This window comes from Orbicella faveolata, unplaced genomic scaffold (genome assembly GCF_042242905.1).
Source record: "Orbicella faveolata isolate gen_17 unplaced genomic scaffold, um_ofav_v1 contig_47, whole genome shotgun sequence".
Classification (NCBI taxonomy): Eukaryota; Metazoa; Cnidaria; class Anthozoa; order Scleractinia; family Merulinidae; genus Orbicella; species Orbicella faveolata.
The window spans coordinates 892,802-917,870 of NW_028301577.1; the positions used below are offsets into that span (position 1 = coordinate 892,802).

At 36.8% G+C, this 25,069-nt stretch overlaps 4 protein-coding genes across 6 annotated transcripts in view; 3 read left to right on the forward strand and 1 right to left on the reverse strand.

The window, feature by feature from the left end:
- Window positions 1-5,741, forward strand: part of LOC110046469 (phosphatase and actin regulator 1-like) — a 27,594-nt gene extending 21,853 nt beyond the window's left edge. Inside the window, exons 8-13 of the mRNA XM_089280620.1 lie at window positions 420-475; window positions 1,226-1,287; window positions 1,647-1,744; window positions 2,756-2,795; window positions 3,090-3,166; window positions 3,568-5,741. Coding sequence (XP_089136746.1) covers window positions 420-475; window positions 1,226-1,287; window positions 1,647-1,744; window positions 2,756-2,795; window positions 3,090-3,166; window positions 3,568-3,583 — 349 coding nt within the window. The 3' untranslated portion in view covers window positions 3,584-5,741. The remainder of the gene's footprint in view (window positions 1-419; window positions 476-1,225; window positions 1,288-1,646; window positions 1,745-2,755; window positions 2,796-3,089; window positions 3,167-3,567) is intronic.
- On the reverse strand, window positions 5,002-11,353 carry LOC110046468 (3-oxo-5-alpha-steroid 4-dehydrogenase 1-like). Its single transcript, XM_020752165.2, has 4 exons — window positions 11,112-11,353; window positions 8,259-8,484; window positions 7,076-7,332; window positions 5,002-6,037 (listed from the first exon to the last, which is right to left on the reverse strand). The coding sequence occupies exons 1-4, from the start codon at window positions 11,300-11,302 to the stop codon at window positions 5,860-5,862; spliced, it is 852 nt and encodes a 283-aa protein (XP_020607824.2). The 5' UTR covers window positions 11,303-11,353; the 3' UTR covers window positions 5,002-5,859.
- Window positions 11,354-11,419: 66 nt separating this feature from the next.
- LOC110046471 (lysosomal-associated transmembrane protein 4A-like) lies at window positions 11,420-18,600 on the forward strand. The gene is made up of 7 exons (XM_020752168.2): window positions 11,420-11,639; window positions 13,099-13,201; window positions 14,055-14,131; window positions 14,510-14,632; window positions 15,524-15,619; window positions 16,427-16,534; window positions 16,638-18,600. Exons 1-7 carry the CDS (start codon window positions 11,526-11,528, stop codon window positions 16,716-16,718), a joined length of 702 nt encoding a protein of 233 aa, XP_020607827.2. The 5' UTR covers window positions 11,420-11,525; the 3' UTR covers window positions 16,719-18,600.
- Window positions 18,601-21,429: 2,829 nt separating this feature from the next.
- Window positions 21,430-24,443, forward strand: LOC110046422 (uncharacterized). Of its 3 annotated transcripts, none has more exons than XM_089279211.1 (4): window positions 21,430-21,683; window positions 21,791-21,945; window positions 22,854-22,975; window positions 23,918-24,443. In XM_089279211.1, the coding sequence occupies exons 2-4, from the start codon at window positions 21,891-21,893 to the stop codon at window positions 24,128-24,130; spliced, it is 390 nt and encodes a 129-aa protein (XP_089135337.1). In that variant the 5' UTR covers window positions 21,430-21,683; window positions 21,791-21,890; the 3' UTR covers window positions 24,131-24,443. The 3 variants fall into 3 exon arrangements, with proteins under 3 accessions (XP_089135337.1, XP_089135336.1, XP_020607767.1); XM_089279210.1 differs by having other exon boundaries at window positions 21,430-21,578; XM_020752108.2 differs by having other exon boundaries at window positions 21,430-21,578; window positions 22,854-22,966.
- Window positions 24,444-25,069: the final 626 nt, after the last annotated feature.

Sequence of the window (25,069 nt, forward strand, 5' to 3'; positions counted from 1 at the left end):
GGTAGTCTACATGGAACATTATTTTAGCATATTATAACTAAGTTATTGGAACCTGGTTTAAAAACATTAATGATTTTGGTTTACAGCTGTGACAAGATGTATGACCCTGGCCCTATGCTCAGTGGTCAGCAGTGTCTGCAGCCAATTGTAGAACAAATTTGCCAGTGTCTCAGGGCTGCCTATTTAAATTATTGTGTGTTTGCCAAATAGCCAACCACTAGGTTTTAATAATGATCAGTGACAATGCCTTGAGAGTCATTCAAACGTTATATTGTTGTACCGGTCATACCAATGCATACATAACTAGTGTTAAAATTTAACTGTCTGAGTGAAGATTTAGAGCGTGTCTGAGGACAAAATTTGTATAATAACATTTAATGTTATTAGTAATAAGTAACCCTCTGTTATTCCTTTTGCAGACGACTCAGCACTCGACCCACAGCACAGGAACTTAGGGAGAGAAATATCTTGAAATGTGAGTTGTTTCTAATTAAAACAAACACAAAATGGAATACAAGCCAGAAGTCTAGCAGCTCTTCTAGGCTTGTAATTCTTTTTGTCATCAAAGTGTAGCAGTCATTGTTTTGGGGTTAGGGGCCTCGTTTCTATTGCTTGTTGTATCATTCTATCAAAGGGTATTGAGCCAGTCCTGTGAGGCTTTGCAAGAGCTGCTACCTGACCCATAGAAGTAGTATCAAGTAAAAAGTGGAATGTGATACGCAATTTGAATGTGTTTTCCTATTGTGTTCATGCTTAGATGCAACCAACGTTGCAGCTCAATAACAAGTTGCCAGCTTCATACTCCATGCCTTGTTTCTCCAAGACAATTTGCCAAAACCGAAACTGTTGTCTACTTACTTACCTAAAACAATTCAACTGAGTCTTGGAATATTATGCCGTAAGTAGAGAGCAAAACTACTCTGTTTTGAGTGAAGCCCAGGTCTATAGCTTGGGGCTCTACCCAAGACATAAAGCAAATCTACATTTTGTAGTTGGACCTCCTAACCAAAAATACTCTCACAATTTAATTTTTTCTCAGTGTTTTTTTAGCCTCAAGACAATAGTCATAACTTTGTGATCTCCAGGTTGTTCCTCATTGCTTGTCTGCAAAATTGTGACATTTCGAAGATATTGTTGGTTGATCACTCTGATGACTTAAAGAGTAAATTACTAAAGATGTGCTATGCTGAGACTGTTTTGACATAAGCTATTTTCCACATTGCAGCATCGTCAGAGGAAGAGGCAAAAGAAGAAAAAGAAGAAAAGAAACGAGTTTTAACAAGGAAGGTTTGTATCACCTACCAGTCATTAACAGCTCTAACGTTATGCATAACTGGGGCAATTTTTTTGCATTTCACTTTCCAAAGAACTTATTAGAGTGTCAATGCGATCAAATTAGAGGTCTTGCGATCAAATTCCTAGAGAGATCCTCACAAAGTCATGTCAAAAAAGTCTTCAACTTCATGAGGGGAATTCCTTGCAAAAGGGTTCCTATCTAAAGAATGCCATTGAAAAGAAAAGCTTTTCTTGGCTTTTATTTGGGATATTAAAGATATTAAACAATCCTTTGGCTTGAGAGAGCTTTTTTTCTGTTGGCTAAAGAAAATAACAATCACAACTATTTATAATAATTTGCTGTTTTTCAGTTAAGCAGAAGACCCACAGTCCAAGAGCTGAGAGCGAAGAAGATCCTCAAGTTTAATGACTATGTTGAATGTGTCGATGTCCATGACTATGATAGAAGGTGAGGGCATCTCTGCTAACTAAATCGTCATTTTCAGATGAAATGAGTGGTTTTCAGTGGAGTGTTGAAAGTAATCAGGGAATTACTAATTGGTTTGGTTTTCACCACACTTTGAGACATTTGACTGAGTAGCCTATTTGGTAAGTAATTGGTTTGATTTTCGTTTGATGAGACTCAATTGAAAACTTCCCTACAGTAAATCTGAAATAACATGTATAACTTACAAAATAATTGCATTTAGTTTCTTTGTTGTGGTTAAATTTAATTTGTCAATCATCTCAATGTTATGATCAACTAGATGCATGTGCAAAAGTTGTGTAACCACAGGAAAAAAGCATTAATTACTTAAGCATCAGGAAGACTTAGAACCCAAACTTTATTGCCTTTCAAATTCATATTCCCTATTTCAACTCCCCATATGGTCCCTTGACTGGTGTTTTCATTTACAAGGCATTAGCTTATTTCAGTGACAACAGTACAAACAGAAATTTCTGTTTCTATTATTGTCTTTGGGTGGGATCTTTATCAAAAAGTGGGGTCTACTTTAATATTAGCTCTTAGTATCAGCAGATGCATTTTCCCCAGTGAAATAAAACTCTTTCATGTTGTTGCTGAATAACAGGTGAAAGTAGTCATTTCATAGAACTGAAAAATTTATGACTGAAAGTTGTCACAGGTAATTACACCAAAAATAATCATTGGAGCTACTACTTTGAGTGGATTGTCAAAGAACAAAACTCTATCAACTTCGGTCAAAGCTTGGACCTGGACCACCACCCTGCTCAACACTTCTAAAAGCAGGTCCAAAGTGTTCAACTAGCTTTACAAAAATCCCCAACTGTTTAGCTACCTTTACATGAAGACTGTTATAACTGCAGGAAATGTCTCTTTAGGGGAATAATTAGACCACATGTTTGGAATAGACCTTGCACTTTTGAATCCTTAATTTGAACACTCTGTGCCTTTTTGGTTTGACATATCCTTTGGTGATTTGCATATTGTTGTTTTCAGAGCGGATAAGCCTTGGACTAGATTAACACCAGAAGACAAGGTATGATTGTCACTAATAAAAATTACTGTTAGTAGTTTTGTTTTAAAATTCTGTTTCATATATTTTCCAGAATTAGTTTGGCCACAAACTATCAAATGAACAAACACAATGCATAGGAATTTTTGCATACTTTTTAGGTTATAAGTTGAAGAAGAGGAATGTCTTTTGATTGTGATTTGTTGTCATGTCTGGTTGATTTTTGGACAAGGATGCATTTGAGAAAAAGTATTCAATGCAAAGTGATGACTCAGAGGACTCTGTATTCAGTGTAGCCATTGCTTTGATTTGTCTCAGGCTGCAATAAGGAAAGAACTTAATGAGTTTAAGAGTAAAGAAATGGAAGTACATGAGGAAAGCAAACAGTACACAAGGTAATTATTGTTTATTCCTTCCAAACTTATGTAAAGTGGCAGGGAATAATTTCCACAAATGTGGGGATGGGGAATGTATGGTGGACAACCTCACGTCATGAGTAAATTGAGGCCTAGTTGAGCATTCAACTCTCTGCTAGACATTGTCAGACATTTGACCAATTATTTTTCTTTTGTAAAGGCCACAAGAAAGTTTTTATTTCAGAAAGTGATAGAAAAAGACTTTTATTAATAACTTTATTTTTATTCCAGCACTCTGTAGTGATATTCTAAGATATATGGCAAGGAGCATAATAGCTATCTGCTTAACTCTCCTTGGACATGTGCAAGTGCATTTATGGCAAATTAAAAAAACTAAATTGACAAAATTAACAAACAAGGTGTGTCATTTTCTCTTGCAGGTTCCATCGTCCCTAGTTTTATACAGATCACCTAGAGGATTTTTACTTTACATGCTATTTTTTTGTTAGATGGAATTATTCAAAGAACTCTAATAAAAATGTAATGTACAGGTCATATCTATGACTGTAAATAGTAGTTACACATAAACAATTTTTGTATAGGATTGTATAGATTTTTTAACATGTTTGTCATAGCACAATAAACGTTACAAGCGGAAGGATAATCCAATTTCTAAAGAGGCTAAAAGGTTATCTCTTTACAACCAGGGCTCCCTAGAAGTAAAAATTCAATATGATTAGTCTTTGTTTTGAGACAAATAATTGGTTTGTTTATAATAATTGCCCACAAACCAAAATAGCCTTTCCGTAACAGTGTATTGTTGTTCAATTGTAAGAAATTGCATGTAGAATTTGGCAAGATGTCTGTGACATCCTGTTCACCATGATAGTTAATATTCATTATTGGTATGGATGTGAACAGAGCAATTATTTTTCTCACTTTTTGGAAGAGTATTTCAATACATTTTATCGTCATTGTTTAGAATAGTTTGTAAGGATGCTATTCCCTAACTTCTTGGTGCTAGCCTATGAATGGACAACTGCCAAACTGCCAAGAATATTAGCAGAAATACATTGTGAAGATGTATTGTTGCCCCTGTGGCCTTGTCCTCTCTGTCTTATTGGACAATGGAAGATGGCTGTACTTTATAGCATGAGTAAAACATTAAATTATCATTTTGCCATTTTCCTAGCAGCTGGGGTAAAGAAGGTGGGAAATGGGGTGGGGAGGAGGTGTGTCAGTAAAACATAAAACGTTTACATATGGCAACCTCTGATCATGATTTTTGGTGAGCTCATATTTATGCAACCAAAGGAATTCATTATCAGCAGGTATCCTATCTGAACATCTCTCAGTTGTTTGTAAGTGACTGAAGATTCAGGTTACGCTGTGTTTGTTTGACATATTCAATTATTTGTCTCCAATAGATAACAGTTGCTCTTCCATTCAAAACACTCGGCATAAATTTTGGGATTTCAAAGTTCTGTGGGTATTTATTTCACTGCTGTATCTCTTTTGAGAAAACACTAACTAGTGAGTATCAGGGTAAGTTCCTTTTCCCCATGTGAGGACTTTGGGAAACACCTATCAGCAGAGGGGAAATGGGTAGTTGCCATACCAAGTATCAACTGGAGATGTTTACTCTAGTTCTTAATAATCTCAAAGATATTTAACCAATTGTTACCCGCCAGACATATTGTATACTCCTACAGTAAAAACCCACATATAAGAACCTGGATATTTCCAAAGGTTCTCATTGTCTTAAGAAAAAATGTTTTTGTTAGTTGAAGATATTTGGCACTGTCTATGGTTCATATAACATTTATATGACTATAATCATGTTTAAATAACTGCAATCCAAACAAATACAAACCCATATTTAAAGTTATTTTACTTCTTTCAATGTTCTTATATACTACTGTACATCAATAGAACAAAGTTAAACTATTTTAAAACACTACAACATATCTGAAATAAAATTGCAAGTGATTTTTCATTGCCTATTGGAGCTTTTCCATTTGATTTCCTAATTTCTAATGAATTCTATAAAATATAAACTCGTTTCAAAATTCAGACTAAAACAGTTTCTTATGTAAAGGAGGTCTCAAAGAAAATCTTTAATAGCCTAAAGGTTCTTAGAAATTAGGTTCTCATATGTGAGATTTTACTGTAGCTATAAGTGGATGCAACTAGTTGTTAAATATAGATTATGAGGGATTTTGACATTGTGGGTTGGAAAAAGATCCAACATTTACTGCTAATTTTGTTCACCAAGCTAGTGTAATATACAACCTTGTTTCCAGGGTTTCAGTCTTGTCCCTTACCCCTAACCCCTCCCCCACTATGTTCTTGGTGCTGGGGTTAGTATTGAAGACCCTGGCTAGAAGGATGATGGACTTTTGTATGTTTCATTATTTTATTTCATGCTATTCAATGAATGATCTCATTATTATGGCTTTACATGTATAATTATTATTACAGGTACCTATTAAACTAATCTTACTAAGAAATGGTTTCATATGTTTAAATCAAACAAAATGTATTTTCATCAGATGCAAAGTTCTCTCTTCAAAGAGAGAATCACTGGGAATAAAGTTGAAGAGGAACATTTTAACTGGTATTTCTTTTCTATGAAGTGTTCTTGTCTCTTGAGTCTCATTCATCATAGATCTGGATCTGAGATCTAGAGCTTTTCTAAAAATGCCTTTATAACAAATAAGTCCATTGTTTGATCAGTAAATCCCAGGAAATAGGTTCCTCCTGTCTTTAGGAAAGTTCTCAATCTTCTTTTGGTACCACAGCTGTGTCTGATGGCTTCTCCCAGACAAGTAACTGACCATAACTAGCCATGCAAGATACATGCACAGGTGCTGTCCAGCCACTGCTATGCCATACCAAGCAATCAACTCACTGAAGGTAACAAAATATGTTAATCAATAACTACTTATAAATGAAGAGTGAGGATCTCAAACTGAAATCTTGTAGTAGTCAATACTAACAGCAAGACAGAATTTGAGATTTTCCAGTAAATACCAAAGTTTGGTACGTGATCAGGACAATAAATTCTGGCCACTGTAGACATGGAGCCTTCAGATAGGTGGGTCAATTGTAACCAAGATTGTAGTGTCTACCAGAACATCAAGACTACATGTCCTTGCCCTACAGTGTATAAGCTCTTTGTGACCTCTAATCACCTCAGATGCAAATTGTAGACTATGTGGTAGTTGAAGGGAAAAATGCAGCTACCTACTGCAGACAATCATGTTTTTTAATGTTTATTCATTTTTGTTTACTGGTCACTGATTAATACCAGTCATCGACTGAATGGTTTTTCCTTTTTATAACAGTATAAATAAAGTTGTTGTTGTTGTTATTATAAACAATTATTGGATGAGGTTTTTGTGATATCTGGAATAATCAAGGTTGAGGTAAGTGTTGTCAGCCAAATAAATTCACCTGGTTCATAGCAAGCTATACTGAGCACTGATTCCTGATTACCTTCTTGGGATAGGGTGGGTGGTTTTGTATACAGACAATAATAATTATTATTACTTTCTGTACAGAATGCAGAAAAGTTGCATAATGCTTTCTTATAACACTCCAGTGCCCACATTCCCTCGACTTGATAAGCCAAACAGTTCCATTCCATAACACTGTATATTGTGATAATGGTAATGAAGAAGAAATTATATACTGCTAAGTTTTTTGATGAACACAGGGCTTTAAAAAAACTTGAATTCCAGCTTGCCCTTTGGACAAGCAGCTCTCAAATTTTGCTTGTCCTGGGAAAGACTTAGTTTACTTTTTATATTCAGTTGGTTGACGACTTGCCTGGGCCCTTGCCTGTTTTGAAAATTAAAAATTACAAGTTCAGCAGGAAAATGTACTTGTCCTGGATGACTGGACTGCATGTTTTTCAAGCCCTATGCACCACAACACAACACTCACCCCAAATAGTGTGGACACACTATGAATTGGAAAAATCCCCCACTTGGAATGACATAACCTGATGATGTGCCACTTGGCCGGAGATTGGCCAAAGTAGCATGATGATAGAAATTGATGGATTCTCCCAAGAGCCACAAAACAATGCCAGCAATTATTGCAATATGATTTGAAGACAACTCATCGGCAAGAGACCCTTGAGTATAAATGTTACACCAGTAATGCTGTACAACAGAACCAAGCCCATAGAACATGGCAACCTGGGAAGACACGAGAAGCTGCTTTAGTATTGCATTATAAATGCTGGATGCAGTTTGTGAACAACTAGTTCTAAATGATAGCAGTTACAATGTATATCAAACATAGAAATCCTTATTCCCCCCCAAAAATACCCTTTTAGAACCTGATGTCTTTATGTCCAAGAATCGTTGACCTATATCAAACAAAAAAATCCTTACCCCTCCCAAAATTCTGGGGAAGGGACTCTCATAACAAAGGTTGGGGATGCTCGTTGTCTCATTTAGGCTGTTCATGACAAAACGCCACTAGTTTTTGCACTCAAAGAAATAATAATAAAAGAAACACTCTTATTTCTGTTTTTAGGCTTGATTTCTTCCTGTCTTTCAAGCCTGGTCTACTAGCACAGGCTCCTTTCCTGAACAGAGGCTGGTAATCAAGCCAATTCCATTTTAAGTGGTGTCTTTTAGGGGTCAAATAAAGCTTGAGCAATGCCCAGATTAGTCTCCTTTATTTAATTTAAATTTTCCAATGAGCATCCCCAACCTTTTCATATGGGAGTCTTCCCCCTAGGCCCAAAATACCCTCTTAAAATCCGACTTAACTGCATCCAAAAACCATTAGCAAAAATTTTATACCCATAAAAAACCAAACTGCATTAATTACCACAAAATCACCAAGTGAACACTCCAACAAACATCAGCTGCAATCACTTTACATTTAAACAACACCACCACCCCCTCCCACACCAGTGACCCAAGGGCATGAAAATAGATTAAGGATACTGCAAAAGTTCAGCAGAACTAAGTCAAGGAGGAACTTTACAACCAACCAAGGGTGTGTACCACTTATAGTTTCTGAAAACTGAGGTTCCTTGGCATTTCCTTCTACAATTAAAACAACAATCTCTAGTCACAACAATCAAAACAAGCAAAAACACTGCCATTACCTCTACTGCGGGTACAAAACACATTTTCTTTGAATACTTGTGGAGAAATAAAGCTTCTAGGACTCTTTTTGCAAAATGGCCTAAGTAAGTTACCAGAGTTACAAGATGGAATATGGACTGTGGCAACCCAGATAAAGACCACAAGACCACGTACACTGCAGCTGGAATGCTATAGCATATTGACCAACCAAGTCGAGCGTTGATTTCTCCTTCAGGGGAAAACTTGCTAATAACAACAGATGATGAACTGGTTAGTAGTGATTAATACACGGCAACACATTCTTATTCTATTACCGTGATTGTCATTGTTTAAGTTCCCCAAATGTTGTTACTTTACTCTTACTAATTTTCATGTATACTTAATTTCATGGACATTCAGGAACTGTTTTTGTGAGTATTAATTTTTGCAATTCTAGGAAAACAACTGTACACCAGTAGATTAAATTTCACGGTTTTGCCATTTTTTCAATCTCTCAAATCCTGAACTGCAGACCCTGTCACTACAAGGAGCCTACAAATGGAAAATCTGGCTGAAACAAAATCATATTACCAATGTGTCTGTGAACACAATAACAATGCTTTATTTACTCTTGACACTTAATACACATTTCTGAAGAAAATTACAATAACTTAGGAAAACATATGTGTTTAAAGTTGAGACAGGGGGATAAGTGAACCTTGCGGTTTTTGAGTTATTTCCCTGCCTTTCACATGCAAAACAAAATAAGACCAAGGGAATGAAAGAGACAAGTAACTAAAGTGCAAACACAGGGAGATGTACTGAACTATATAAATAATGAGCAGTGGATATTCAAAGGAATTGAATGTTTAAAATGTTAGTTACTTCATGCTATGTTCGAGTTGTTTAGAGAAGAGATATAGCTTAATTTGTGACTCAAAATATGTATGGGTGATTGACCAAGTGTGAGGTCAAGATGGCTGGATATTGGTCAAGTTCTTTTTTTACGTGTTTATGGACCAAGACTGAGTCGAACAGTGGACATTAAAAGCAGTGGCAAATCTACATTCATTTTAACTTCTTTCTTTCTGTGGGAGGAACCCACAAGGTGTGGAGGTGGTGTCAAGCATGGTAGATTCCTAAGCTCTTGAGGTTTGGAGGACAGGAATATTGTTGTCAAGTGGTTTGCTTTTGGTTTGTTTTGCTGACATACAGACACTACATCTTGTATGAGAAAATCAGTAATTATACATACAAGATTACAGTGTTTCGGGTTATGCATCTTTCACACAGACTGAGTTTACTACAAACACTAGCTACAGATACTACATATGCCAATGATGTTTCAGACTTAATGCACCTATCAATGTTAATCCTGTAAGGGGCGGGGGCGGGGGGGGGGGTGGAATGCAGGCAAGAGGCGTTCTTGATTCCTAGCATGATCCCTCCCATCAGGCTTTTGATCGTGCAAAGGGACTCCAGGTTGGGAAATTTGACTTTGACTTTGTGAAGCCTAGTGTTACAATTCAGATGCAGTTACCAGGTCTCTCTCTAATGGCTCATGCTTTAGGGAAAGGTCAGTTTTCATTTGATTTCATTAGCATTCATTTGACACTTTAGACTGCCATCTAATCAGATATTGTCTATTTTAAGAAAGGTTTTTATATTTTTTTCATAATCAATTGTAAAACTCAGTGAAACCTAATAAACATTATATAGGGTTTGCAGAACATAATTTTCCAGTGTTTTTTTACCTGTTTTATATAGGGTGGGGCTTTTTCGATACTTAATGGACTGACGTTTCTTTCCCCACCTTTCACATTAATTTGCCATCAGTGTAAAATGAAGACTGGACTGCAGACTGTGGACTGCAGACCCAGGTAACATGCAGACTGAGGGTAAAATCCCAGGGGGTACTCTCCCACAATACCTATACAGGTATGTGCCACCCAACAGGGCCGTGATTTTGGGACTCCAGATCTAGAACAGGGTATCCTTTTTTGAAAGACGTTTCCAAGAACGGGGTATAATATTTTGAATGTTCGAATGCTCATCAGATTATCAGCAGCCATTTGAAATTATTCTTAGAGAATTTGCCTGATAAATACCTTAATGAACAAATCAAATCATTGCACCCTGTGTTGCGTGTGGTATGCTATCGTAAGGTAGTGAACTTTTCACAACAATGGGCTATTGAAATTTACTAAAGCTATAGGACGTGGTATTAAAAATAAACCTATTTCTAGAATGGGGTATCATTTTGAATGCAAATTCTTTTAAACAGGGTCCAAATTTGGAAGCCCGGGTGTCACATACCCACCCAAATGATACCCAAGTATGCTGCCCTCCCCCCTCCCCCAGGGAGAGGGTAAAATACAGACTGTAGACCAGGGATAAAATGCAGACTGCAGACTACAGACCTTTTAAGCATACTATATTTTCTCGATTAAACGCCCCTGATGTTTTAAACCTGACTCGCGGATCAGGCATTCATTGACTTTTGCAGTTTATTCGAGCCTGGAGTTTATTAGAGTTTTTATTCATTATTTTTAGAGCTTTAAAATATCTAAAATAAATTCTTTGAGGGCCATATTTACGAATCTACGTGGGAGACCCGCCGTTTAATCGAGAAAATACGGTATATCGTATTATTTCCATTATCGCGTGCTGACCGTAAATTAAAGGGGATTAATTATTCTGCAGGTTAATCGCAGTGGAAGTCTGCACTGCGGCTGACCTGAGTGTCACTCCCGTTAGACTGAATATAGCACGGCGTGAAGAATATAATATAACTCGGTGTAAAGAAAAATCCCAATTCATTGTTTAAAAGCATCAAAACTGGCACAGATCAAACACTTTTAACTAGATCAGTGTGAAGAACAACATTAGTCCACCTGTAACTGATAGGAAATATTGCCAGGTATTCAGTGAAGTACACCGAAACACACAAGACAATGGCCAAAAAGCACACTCCGATGTTCAGGTTATTCCACACTGGAAGCACCACAAAATCCCCAAGATAAGGTAAAACGATCCAAACAACGCCAAACGAAAAAGCAACTGTAAATGGTCGCTCTGTGTCCATCTCTTGTTTCGTCTCGCGTGGTCAGAATGTTTCAAAGATAGACCGACTGGGGCTGGCTAGGGATTTTTGCAATAATCCCATAATGCCTCTCTATAGGTTATGACATCATAGTTCCCATGAAGCTCTTCCCCACTGTTGTTTGATACGTCTTTCGCCATTCGACTAACAAATATTGCTGGTTTTGGGAGTTTTTCGCGTATTTGAGCTTTGAATTTGGATAGAAATGAAGCCAAGAAGAGTATCTGACAATGTAGATGGCGACAGTTCGGTTATGAAGACATGCTGTTGTTGTATGGACGTGAGGCTCGGCACTATTGTGCTTGGATTTTGCCATTTGGTAGGTCAAATTTCGCTTTCTCTTTCTTCTTCGGTTCAACATCCGCACCACATCAGTGCTGTTTTTTGTGATGAGAGCAAGCTAAATATGGGTGATTTAGAAACTAGTATTGGTGATTTCTTTGGCTGTTTTGTTTTTTTCTTGGAATTTGTGTTCATATAATCTATAAATTAGCGTCAGATAGAAGCTTAAGGTGATTCCCTAGTAAAAGAACCCGCCATAGATTTTCGATGAAACTTGGTGTGCTGTTGTTACAGGACAAGGAGATATTAAAAACGTAGTAAATAGAGGGGGTCACCGTGCTTGTTTTCACGTCAAAATGCTGACAAATACGGTTATTTAGGGGACTTTTGGTAATCTCCGTGTGCAACAAATAAGCTCGATTATTTTTAAATGCAGCGTGTTATATCACACAGAGTTTGACTTTCTTTGATTGTTTATTCATCTAAGTCTCGGAAAAAATGTCTTCAAATACCCTGCATTTTTTTAGTCTTTATAGGAAACATAATTTGGACATGTGCTGTTGGGTCCGTTATGTCTCCCTCTGTAGTATTTATTTCATTTGCCAAAAAAGTAGCCATAGATTTCCGCCAATGTTTTTCTCAGTTGTTGAGGATATTGTTATCATTGAATTTATGATATAAAAAGTAGGGGTCACCGTGCTCGTTTAAGAGCAAACGAGCATTTATTTTACTATCAAACTTAGTTTGAGGGAAATCTCTTACGTTTTGTGCGCACACGCGCTCATGTGCGCGTGCTAATGACGCAAAAATCGTGCGCAGTAGGGATGTGCAGTGCAATACTAGGGAATCACCTTAATCTTAGTTCACCTGAATTGCCCGTCAGATTTAGAACTGTTCAATAATAAGCTAAAATTTCTTTTTATCAAGTTATACGTATACCTTGTGCCGTCAATAAAAAGATACGATTGCTAAGCTTACATCTCCCATTAAGTAGATTACTAAAGTTAATTTGGAGGTAAAACTGGGTTCCACCAAATTTGTTACTGTTTAAGCTTATATGTCGTATTGTATGAGTTTTTTGCTCATTTGTACTATGTTTCATTGCTATGTGTATTGACTAAACCAAAAGGAAAAATCTTGTCGTCAAATAGTGTCCGTAAAATTTCACTGAGCCATGGCAAAGAACGAAAGACACAAAGGTTTTCAAGACTCTTCTTTGTTTATAAGATAATCCTACTTGTGCACAATCCCAAGAGTCCCATGACTCCTGCTATTTCTTAAATCCTTACATTTAAGAAGGCCAGTTTTAAAGTTGTGTGCATGTTTGTTATTAAACTTCAAGTGAAGTCAAGCTTCAGCAGGAATGTTTGCTTAATGGCTGTAAAACTTCAGTTGTTTTTCAACCAAAGGTATCATGTTTGCACCCAATTAGAACATCACACCAATAATGTATACTCAGAGTAGCAAAACTCATTGATTGTGTTGTTTTTATTTAGTTGATCCACATTGCTGGAGTAGTAGTGTTAACTCAGATGCTTCTACATCCAGAATTGTATGAAGAGAGGTATTTTGAAACTTATGGCACAACCCCTCGATCAGGTACATCTTTGAGCTCTGTTGTGCAGTAGTTAAGGTTACTATAGACCTTCAATGCCCGATTTCTTCCAAAACATTTTTTTACACCAAATTCAAGAACCTAATCAGAATTTTCTAGAAAAATATTTCAAGAAAATTGAAACATAAATGAGTTATCCTCAAAAACATGATTTTTCAGAACAGTTCAATGATCCACAAACTGTGATAAGCCAGTTAGAATGTGTCAACCACTGAGTTGAGCAGTAAAAATTTTGTGTCAATCTCATCCACAGACTCCTGTTTCATGATACATAGTTTATTGAGGTTTGCTTTAAAGCCTGCAAAGAAAGTATTAATTATTCCCTGAAGGTCTAAAGTAACCTTACCACAGGTAGTAGGCATCCATCTATCCTGTTAATGTCCAGATCCCTGGCGAAAGCTATAGAGGTTTGACTGGAAATGACTTCTGCTATTATGGACTCTTGCTATTACGGATTTAGGGACACTTTCGTGGTACCAAAATGACAATTTTATTGTTTTGACTCTCGATAAAGCGGACACCATGTACTTCTCACATAATGTAATTATGTAAAATAACAGTCTGCTGGTCATCATTTGTCAAAAGACACTTCAAAAGACTTCTGGAATGGTTATTTTCGCATCAATTCTTTAATACATTAAAGATTTAAGATAACTTCACAGACACTGTCTATGTTATTTGTTGTATATTAAGGGCACTTTTTATCTCACACCTTGCTATTACGGACTCTTGCTATTACGGACACTTGACGACGTCCCCAAGGATGTCTCTGTAATGAGAGTTGGCTGTAGTTAGTTATTTATTGTTGTGCTAATATTTTTTACCCTTTGTTTTCAGCTGACAACTCAGTTGCATTGGCTATAGCATTTTGTTCCTTTCTGATCACCATTCTGCTGATTTATGGTGCTATCACTGTAAGTTTGAATTCTGTTTCCCATTGCATTGGTATCACAAAAGCTACTGCCTTATATTATTAGGAGGGGTATATAATAGATCTTGCTGTTATAATGCAATTCAATTAGTACTCAAGACAAACATGCATAGCTGATGTTTGGCTCGAACCTATTGGAAAAAGATGTGCATGTTGGTCAGTATGTTCAATTGGTTACCAAGACAACTGATAATATGTTTCAACATTCTTATAGCCTTGGGCATCATGAGGATAGATTAAAACTGAATCATATAAGAAAGAGTTTTTGCTATTATGTGTCTCATCTTTTTGATATGCATCACTACAGCTGTACATACAGAAGTGTTGGTGTCAGTTGATTTTGTCCTGTTTTATCTTTCAGCGTCAGCCCAGTTATCTTCTACCTTTCTTCTGTTTACAAGTTTTTGATTTTTGTGTCAATCTCCTTGGTGCCGTTGGAGCAATCAGTTATATCCCTGAGCTGAAGCTCATGCTAAAGAACAATGTAAGTTTTTTGAATGTTGGGTACTTGACTTCCTGCACTTTTAGTTTCAGTGCTGGTACTTAAGAGAGGAGAATCAGGGCTTTTATTCTGATAACAATATTTTTTAGTGATTCTTTAAATCAAGAGTAAAGCACATTATTTTTAGTATTTTCAACTGATGATTCAGGTAGGATTAGTAGCTTAGGTTCAAATGCAACATTTGCTGCTTTACATAGCTCCTAAGAGTCATTTTCCTCCTTTGCTTTGTTTTGCTATCCTCCGCAACCATTGTAGTGTTTAAGGATGCAAGAGAAATGTAGACTGCCTTAGGAGTTGCAGAGAAGTTATCCACTTTGCTTGTGCAGTGGAACCCTGCCTTATGGTCACCTCGTTAATACGGTAACCTCGTTATTATGGCCACTTTATGTTGTCTCGGCGAAATGCCCAGACATTTTCTCACAAGGAAACCCTGGTAATGCGGCCACCCCATTAATATGGCCAGCCGCCACATTCTGAAATTCCAACCTGTATCATCCTTAATAATTTTACCCTGTTTATACGGCCACTCAAACTAGTTATGTTCATCTTTTCATTATTAATATTTTATACACTTATTCAAGTTTCAATTATTTTAAAATTATACATCTGCATTCCAGATGCTTAGTACAGAAGAGTTGTTTAGAGTTGCTTGTTAGTTGTTCGTGATATATCTGTTAAGAGGTCACTCAATTTAGACCAGTCATGAGGTTTGACCCTACCCCATTAATACGGCCACCCCATTGATATGGCCACGCTGTTAATATGGCCAAATTTTCATAGCCCGTTGGTGACTGTATTAACAGGGTTCCACTGTATTGTCTCGCTGAAATAAAAGAATGATTGGAGTATTAAACTGCTGGTGCATTTTTATAGCCTAACTTTCCTTTTGGTGAAGCTGTGGACAAAGTGGACATGAGGACTCTGATGATGACTGTGGTAGTGGTGTCTGTTGCCATTCTCTCAATCAAAGTAAGTTTAAACACTGTGTGTCCCACCTCATTAAGTAATGCTAGAAAGCAGCTTCCGTGTTCACATTAAAAGTGGAGGGAAACTTCAGATCTATAGTGTAACTTAAGCCTAATTTCCACTAGCGATGCAAGCACAAGTGCGAGCACAAATGCAAGCAATAGGGATGACCCAAGTGAAAACAAAATTTGATGCAAACACAAGTACAAGCTAAATCATCCGAACCTTCCAAACTATTTAGGTGCGAGGTAATCTGGATCCAGTGTTTTCATTGGCCAAACATAACCATGTGTGGTAAATATCCTTGTGCTTGTGTTATGCACGAGCGGTATTTCGTTTTCACCAGATGCAGGTCAAATGTAAGCATAAGTGCAAGCACAAGAAAAAGAGAAAAATTTTGATACTTGTGGGTGCACTTGTGCTTATGCCTGTGTCAAGGCCGTTTTCACAGTGAAATAAGAATTATTGTCTTTGTGCTTGTGTCACTAGTGACAACCAGACTTAAGGCTTATGCATTCAGAAGTAACATACATTTACGCTGTAATTGGAAACAATGGCCAGTCATCGGACGTTGTCTAGCCTGACTGGGGACTTGACTAGTCACATTTGATCATGTTGAAATAAACTTCAGTTTCCATGCTCTTGTTTACTCTCAGTGTGCACCTCACTATATATTTAAGGAACTGTTATCTAAAATGATATGAATAAGGACTGTTTGTTGACAAAGGTAGTAAATTTAATATGTGACAAAAAACAAACTTCAATGCACTTTCAAAATAATTAATATGCTGTATAAAATTTATCTTTCAGGCCTATTTCATTGGCTGCATTTGGTCATGCTACAAAATTCTGGTCAATTTCCGTGTGAAGCAGGCCACCAATGCATTCCTGTTTCATGTTCAATCAGATGAAAACGAGGTAAATGTTGTTCAATGTAATGAAGGGCGTATTCTCTTACTCTTTCACTATATGGTGATCTGTCCAGCAAAGATTTACTCACTCTAATACCTTCTTTCTTCAGACACAGAATCTGTTACCAAACTACGAAGATGCAGTGAAGGACACACCCAAGGAGTCACCTCCTCCCTATACCTCCAACTAATTTATCTTCTGTAACCTAGGCAACAGCCATGTTATGTTGTCAGCAATCCTAAACATTAGATGATTGTATTGCAGAGATATTTGTTTTTTGTTTTTTTTTCTTGTCTGTAGTATTAAACTTATTATAACTGGTTGTAGAGAACACTTAGAACAAAGGTAACTTTAAAAATCTTGATATTTGCAGTAGAGATCAGTTCTGGATTTCTGCAAAAAATTCTTAGATTAAGGTGGCTGAACACAGTTTTTGATACCTGTGTTTCATTCACCTTTTTCTCTGAAACCCTTGATCTCTCGGTCGCCAAAAATGGCAGCAAGCAAGTTAACAACACAAACTTTGGTTTTTTGATGGTTAAGCTGACATATGTGCCATTGCCATGGCAACACAAATAAAAATAAAAGGCCTTTATAATCGCTTTTGTTTATTTGTAGAAAATCTAGTCATTAGATTTTCTTTATAATTTGCATACAACAAGCTTGTAACGATTCTCACAAGTTAACACCACTTTGCTAATAATTTAACAGAGACATCTTTCATTATCCCTTGTTTAAGGTTTACTGGAATATCTAGAGTTTCCTTTGTTTAAGTTCAATTATTTTCAATACTCAGTTACTTATTTCCTGAAGTATTTTCGTGCCAAATTCTGTATAATTCTAATGGGTGGTTCTCGAGAAATAGGCGTATTTCCAAGAGTGCAAATTTTCATTCAATCGCAATTTTTTGACTTACTATGCATGCGCTGCATTTAACTGGGTTCTTTCGGTAACAAAGAAAAAGTTAAAAATTGCTGAGTTCTTTGCATCTTTACCTTTTCTAACATATATTTGTGATAAAAGACTAAAGCCATCAATACACTGCATTCAATTATAGAGAAAAATAACACAGATACTGCGGGTGTTGAGTAAATAAAATGATCGCTCAATTGATGGCATGTTTGTTTTTTGCAATCATTGTGCGTGCGCTGAATTGCATCAGCAAAAGCGCGTGCAAAAATTGTGTTCGGCCACCTTAAGAACTGATTATAGTGCAGAAAAAATCTCATACCTGATGCTTAAGGGAGGAGAATTTTCATGCTGATATTGGAGTTCGAAGTGTTTAAGTTCCAAGCTTCCAGTGGAAACATAGTAAGAAAATAGTTTTAGTTTTCTTTAGTTCTAGGCATAATGAGGCAGTAAAGAATTTTTTTTCCTTGAAATAGCAGAACACAAATTAATATTTACCTGTAAGAAAATTAGAGCAGTTTTACAACCAGAACTAAAATAACTTCACATATGGCTAATCACAGTGCACTCCAACAGCATGAGGAGCCAATTGACACAAACTCTCTGCCATGGTGATGTGCATGGGAAAAGTCACACAATGGCTGAGAAACATGTTTTTGTTGGTAGACATGTGTTGTATAAATATTCTGAACACCATCAATAGAAAATAGTTTTAAATTTGTGGCCTTTTGCACTTACACAAATTTATTCATTATTGTTTTTTTTTTTGGCAACTTTCAGGGAACTATTAAACTTTTAAGACTTAAAGATAATGGAGACTGAACCTGTGGCTGTGTTGTCATTAGGATAATAAGAACTTTTACTCTTAGCTTAAATAAATGGGGAAAGATGAACACTAGGGTTTCCAAAGTGCTCTGCAGACATTGCTGCCCTTAATTAGGGCAATGGCAGTGCATTTGTTTGATTTGCAGTTGTTCCCTATTCATAGAGATGTAGTAGCATTGTTTAGTTTAGAACACATATCTTCAGTATTTGATCAATAGATGTCTATACAAACATAGGAAGGGAAGAGTATGTGTGGCTAACCGATAGTGAAGCCAGTTAATCAAGTTGTAGCAAGGGACGCTTTAATTTAAAGACCATTAAAATGTAACAATAGTAGAGTTGTTCTCTGTGGTTTTTTTCTTTGAACTGGTGTACCACATGCTAAATACTGTTACTGGTATTTAAATGCAGCTTTCTGGAGTTGATATTAATTCTTTTTTACAATAACTGTCTAATTTCTCACGTGCTGATTGGCTCATTTTTATCATCAATAAGAGTACAGACGGATAAAATTTTAACTTATGCAAGCTGTCAAACTGCCAACTTTTTAAGCAATGAGATTTTATGGTCTTTTTTAAGGAGCTAATCAAAAAGCGAGGAAAGCTATTGACAACGTTCACATCACTTTGAATAAAATTCACTTATCATTGTTTACGGCAAGTTTACGGCATTTTCCCCCTCTTTTATCCCTGGCATTTGACCATTTTGGGGTCTTGTTATTGTAAAAAAACAAATTGACGTCAGTTTTTTATGCGTCTGTCCTCTTATTGATGATAAATTTCGTCATAACATTGTCAAAGTTTACCGAAGAACCACTTGCCTGCAGCTCATGGTTCCACGGCCACTTTGACAATGTTATGATGCAATTTATCATCAATAAGAGGACAGACGCATAAAAAGCTGACGTCAATTTGTTAAATTGAATAAAGGCATTGTGATATAAAAGTATGAGAATTTTTGGAATTTAGTTGAATAATTCTTGCAATATTGACTCTGCATTATCTATGAATCGTTTGGGTGCCATAATCCTCAAATTTCATCAGTATAATCGTTTATCAAGTGATAGTATCTAAAGTTTGCAATTTCTAAACAGCACAGAACTTCAATTTTCACAAAGTTTTTACTGTGTATGTGTGAAATGCACTTACAAACTATATTGTGACATGTTGCCCATGTTTCAAGTAGGAGGTATAACTAATCAAAAAGCGAGGAAAGCTATTGACAACGTCCGCATCACAAAAAGGGTTCATTTGCCTTGTTCTGTGGAGGCATGATTTTTTGGTGTATATTCGGATTTGTGTACAGAAGTGTTCTTGCACAAACAAATCCCTATGTCTTTGAGCGAGAGAAAACAAATATTACTTTTGAGAAACCTTATCATCTCTGTCTCTGTTCTCCCATCAGAGCAAACAATTTTTTATTTACTCCCATTAAGGCTACCTTCCTACACAGATAGAAGGCTAATTTAAGATGGCTCATGAAACAGTTTCCAGCACTTTCCAAGACTTAGATTTTGATTGGTCATTGTAACCACTATCAATTTAATTTATTGATGCTGCAATCATAGTAGCCCAATCATTGGTGAACACGTTCTTATAATTTTCGTGACATGATAGGTTACCACAGCAACAGTATGACCTGCTAAAAATACCCTTAATTATAGCTTCAGGGGCTAATAATTCAAAAACACGGTGAAATTTTTTTTATGTTATCAAATTTTGATTAGCAAGGAAAGATGCAATTTTTGGGCAAGTGGGTGTAATTTTTCTGCTTTGTGTTGAAAAGGTTGGGTGCTAGCTGATTGAGACTTTCGATCAATCAATCATCGATTGACCAATACCAATGGACTTATTTTATCAATAGACCATTTTCGATCTATCAAGCCAAATTGGAATATATCGAAATTGGCCTTTTTACGATAACTGGAGAAATTCTTGCACACTCATTGGCTAATTTTCGTTGTCAATTTAACAATTTGACGTCAGTTTTTGATGCGTCTGACCTCTTGTTGATAAAAAATTGCATCGTAACATTGTCAAAAAAGCTGTGGAACCACGAGCCCTAGGTGAGTGGTTCCGCAATAAAAATGACGCAAACATTGTCAATAGCTTTTCTCGCTTTTTGAAAGTCCCTAAAATCTCATTGGTTAAAAAGTTGACAGTTTGACAGCTGAAAATTGAACTTGAAAGCTTGCATAAATTAAAATTTTATCTGTCTGTACTCTTATTGATGATAAAAATGAGCCAATCAGGGCACAAGAAATTAGACAGTTATTGTTAAAAAGAGGGCAGATCATGAATTTATAATTTATGCGATGTGTCAAAGAGTGTGAGTGGACAATTTGACAATTTGTTATCGTAACAAACAAATTGAAGTCAGTTTTTCATGCGTCTGTCCTGTTATTGATAATGAATTTCATTATAACATTATCAAAGTAGTCCGCTGATCCCGGCTGAGCCATCACCTTGTGGATCCACAGCTACTTTGACAATGTTATGACGAAATTCATGATCAATAATAGGACAGATGCATGAAAAACTGATAGATTGCTTTCCTGATCATAGGTTTCCATCGATTGGACACCCCGCTCTGGGTCTCTCAGTAGCAGGAGGTTTTGCACCCCAATCCAGTTCATCCTGTCAAAGTTGGAAAAAAAACATAGACTTTCGACACTTTCTCTTCATTCTCACTCTTCATGAATGCTGTGGCCGCTCACTCTCGTTGTGATGGGTGCTAACCCAGGGGATACTCCCAGAAAAATTTGGTGGGGGTGTGCGGCCCGCTTCCCAAAACCCTTACCTTATTTGTGACCAAACTCTGCGATTTTTCCTACCCTATTTATGACCAGACCAAAAATTTGATACCCTATTTATGACCGTTGCATCTGACAACCCAGTTGAACTAAACACAATTTTTGAAGGGCTTTTGTTTATGGTCTTATCGATAATGATGAAAAAGTAGCTTCCACTACAAAACAGACCCAATTCAAGACTAGAGTACAAAACCATACCCTATTTAAGACCACAATGGCCAAATCGATACCCTGTTTATTACCAAAACGGCTGAAAAAACCATCCTATATAGCCCATATTAGGGAGTATCTGTCACCCGGCCTCCCAGCCGGGGGCTACTAGTGGTGTGCGTGGCCTTGTTTGAGACCTGGGACTGCTACCATATAAGGGTAAACATGGCGGACGACCTCATACTGTAGATTCACATGTACTTTGCACGGAGGAAGCTGGCGAATTACAGGCTATTATTGGGTTCAATCTTCGTAGGTGGAAGCGAGATAGAGATCAGAACTTGGGAATATGAGGTAACAAAACAATAACGTCCACCATCGGCTTCGATTTTCTGCTATGATTTGGTTTTTCTACTGTTACAAATTGAAGCGATGGGCTCCTGATCGTACTTTTTAATTGTAAGTCTCGACGAATTAATTTCAGCTTACCGACTTTTCATATTGCGAGCTCTGGATGCTTGTGTATAATTACGACAGTGTGGAGTGTTTTTGTTTTGTCTTGCAAGTGACTGGATAGAGTCTGGGTTTCATGTCTATCAAGTACAGAGCACAACCCAAAACAGACGAAAGTTTCGTCAGGTAGCTAGGGAAACTTGCGGAGAGTCTATGGAGCCACCAAATGACAATTTAATCATGTTTGGAGAGATCTCTGAATTGAAAGGTAAGAATTCCTCTTCTGACTATTGTTTAGATATTCTGAATCTCTTAGTACCTGGGGATGGACCATTATTTTTTGAGGGGAGGAGTGGGGAAGGGGGGGTGGGGTGGGGAAAATATTGCCAAAAATGAATTCCTGCACCGCAAAAACTGCTGAAAAAAATTTATGTAAGGGGAGCAATGGGAAAAGAATTAAGCAAGTGTTTTCTACTCTCTAGGTCCTGTGTTTGAATTTTTTTAAAAAAATTCTTGCACAAGCTATTGCTAACCAAAAAAAGTCATGCACAACCTGAAGGTGAGAACCAGCCCCCACTCCCTCAGAAAAAAAAAAAACTTTTGGTCCCTTATGGCTGCAGGTTTTCACTGTCATGCCATCAAGAATTAAAAAAAAAAAACCATTCAATAAATTAAGTCAGGAATGATAGATAATTGATATATAAACAACCTCTCCAAGATTTAGGTCTGTGCGGTTTTTCATTCGCACATTATTCAGAAAAGTGTTTCACCCAAATTTATAGAGTTTTGTTTGGAGAGACCATGCTGGTCACCCTTGTAGGGAGACCAACAAGGTGACTGTAAAGTAACAGTGAGAATTATCTGCCATGGAGTTTTGGTATTGAAATGGAAGGTTATTAGTCTTGAGCTCTGACACATTGAAATTAATATTTCTTCTAGTGCAAGAACTGTTCAGTTAGCAAAAACTTGAGCTATAACTCATCTTTTGACCTGCACAAGAGCCTTCACAAGCTGCCATCTTAATGTCATGCAGTGCATAAACTTGGAAATTCAAACATGCTCTACAACAAAATGAAGAACCCTCTCAAGTTCAAATGTTGCAAAATGTCAAGTTATTAGAGGGTCTTATGTCTAAGACCCTTAGAGTAACTTGTACCATACTTCATCCCATTTTAGATCCAGTTGTATGTGTAATTTGTGCTAAACAGGCCAAGATTGATGCTGTTGATTCAGCTAACAAGGAGTTCTTCCATTGGATCAACTTTCTTTTTGTCAAAGGTGACTACCAAGTAAGAACTGTGAGTCATTTAATTGATAGCAAAACTGTTTTGTTTTGTATTTTTATTCTGTATATAAGGGTAGCAAAAATAATACAAATTACAAGTTGTACTGACAGAAATGTCTAACTAGTTATGAATGTACTAAAAATTTAGTACCCAGATTGGTTGGAATTATTTTGAAAAATTTATGCAGACTTCCAATAATGTTTGGAATTCTACAGTGATTTAGAGGGTGTCATAAGTCTGAGACAAACTGCATGGTCTCCTGAAACTGTTCTCAACTGAGTGGTTTCTAAAATAAATTAAATGTGGGAAGTCCCATAAACATTATAGGTACTTAACCAAAATGCATTGCACTATAAAATAATAAATTTCTTCAACTAAATGATTCAAGTTATATCTTTAATCAAGTTGGAAGCAGAGATTCCAACCCTCCCAATTTGATCGGGAGACCCCTGATTTGATGTGTTGCCTCCCGCTCTCCTGATTCTTATCAAATTCTCCCGATTTATCATAAAATTGTGAAAACAAGGGAAAAAATGCTAATATTTTTGTGATGTATTACACTTTCTTCTCATATTGTCTCACCCAGTCTCTCACTGCATGTTGTGCAGACTCATCAGGCCAGCAGTCTTAATCCATTTAGCAGCTCCAAAATGGCAGACAAGCATGACCAAGACCCCTTAGAGACTGGCGTCTTTGGTGTTTGTGTTAGCACCTTCGTGCTGCAAGAGTCTCCCTATTTTCCTTCAAAAGGGGTTGGAATCTCTGTGGAAGCTAAGATTTACTCACACAGTCGGCTCCCTTCAAGGGGTAGTAACTGTTATTAGTAACTTGCAACAGACTCGAAAGTTTGTCACTCCAAATTAAAGTAACAGGGCACAGTACTTTCATGATCCTAGAAATTAAAGTGTTAATTAGTAATTAAGAACTGGTGTTATAATCATGTTACCTCCTTAGAGGCGTGGTTATGGAAGTCTGTTATTAACTGCAATGGAGCAGGAGCTTAGGCTCAAAAGGCTGAGACCAGTTAGAGTTGAGAGTGCTTTGAAAGCAGTGGAATTCTTTAAAGCTCAAGGCTACAGTCAAGTAGGGGAACCAATAGACTGTGTCTTTTCTGGTTCTGCCTTGTTTAAAACTTTACAAACAATGGAGAAATTCCCAAGAACTTAATTATCACAAGAAGAGTCTGTGTCCTTCCTGGGCTGGCCTGTTGTATGTGCAGAAGATGTAGCTGGTCTCACGCCTGTAACTTAACATCCCAAGACAAGTCATCAGTCATGTTCATGAGATATGGACATGGAATTTTGTCTGCTTAAGTTTGAAAATTCATGAAAAAGTTAACTTCTTTAGGGGCTGAGTTATGGGGAATGGATTGGGTGGCTAGCCACCACCCTTTTGGAGGACCAAAAAATAATAATTAAGTAAAATTGAAGAAGAGTGAGAATTGTGTAGCAGAAATAAAGACAAACACCTCAGACAGGTATCTCATTGTATTTCTACTTTGTGACATTACTAGTACTTCTGGTGTTTACATTCCAGTTCTTAAATTGCAACATTTTGGGGACATGCTCCATGGATTCTGCAACATCCTGAAAAATCTTGTATCTGCTCCTGTTCTTCCCTGAAGGCATGTTGGTATGACATGTGCCATTCAAGTGTACTTAACTGCTGCTCGTAACAGAAAGTGTATACAGTCAAAGCCCTATTAAGGTGGCTCAAAGCAGTTTCTAAGCACTCTATATCAGTTGATGCTGCAATCGTGGTTATGGATCAAAAAACTGTCCAATCTTTGGTGAACATGTTGGTGTCAATTCTGTAGCACGAGAAGTTACCAACAGTATGACCTGCTTAAGAACCCCCTTAATTTTAGCTTTAAGTGCTAGTAACTCAACGAGCTTGGTGACCCCATTTTTTTATTATCGAATTGAGTTAAGCATGATAAGATGCAACTTTTTACAGAGGTTAAAAAATTCTGTGGAGGGTTCAGAGCCATCTTAAATTTTAGAGAATTAAATGTCAATTTATTTTTTTACAAACATGTCTCAGGGCATGTGACTTCTGTAGTTCATAATTAAGATTACGTATCACTGTTTTCCTGATTCACTTGTC

What these genes read in the sequence shown, in the direction of transcription:
- LOC110046471 (XM_020752168.2), top strand. Translation starts at nt 11,526, where the DNA reads ATGAAGCCAAGAAGAGTATCTGACAATGTAGATGGCGACAGTTCGGTT. An exon ending in TGCTTGGATTTTGCCATTTG is followed by an intron (nt 11,640 to 13,098) that starts GTAGGTCAAATT and finishes GTTTTTATTTAG; the next exon opens with TTGATCCACATTGCTGGAGT. An exon ending in TGATTTATGGTGCTATCACT is followed by an intron (nt 14,132 to 14,509) that starts GTAAGTTTGAAT and finishes TTTATCTTTCAG; the next exon opens with CGTCAGCCCAGTTATCTTCT.
- LOC110046422 (XM_089279210.1), top strand. An exon ending in AGAGATCTCTGAATTGAAAG is followed by an intron (nt 21,946 to 22,853) that starts GTAAGAATTCCT and finishes ATCCCATTTTAG; the next exon opens with ATCCAGTTGTATGTGTAATT. An exon ending in GTGACTACCAAGTAAGAACT is followed by an intron (nt 22,976 to 23,917) that starts GTGAGTCATTTA and finishes TTACCTCCTTAG; the next exon opens with AGGCGTGGTTATGGAAGTCT.
- LOC110046468 (XM_020752165.2), bottom strand. Translation starts at nt 11,302, where the DNA reads ATGGACACAGAGCGACCATTTACAGTTGCTTTTTCGTTTGGCGTTGTT. An exon ending in ATATTTCCTATCAGTTACAG is followed by an intron (nt 8,485 to 11,111) that starts GTGGACTAATGT and finishes TGTTGTTATTAG; the next exon opens with CAAGTTTTCCCCTGAAGGAG. An exon ending in GTGTGTCCACACTATTTGGG is followed by an intron (nt 6,038 to 7,075) that starts GTGAGTGTTGTG and finishes TGTTACCTTCAG; the next exon opens with TGAGTTGATTGCTTGGTATG.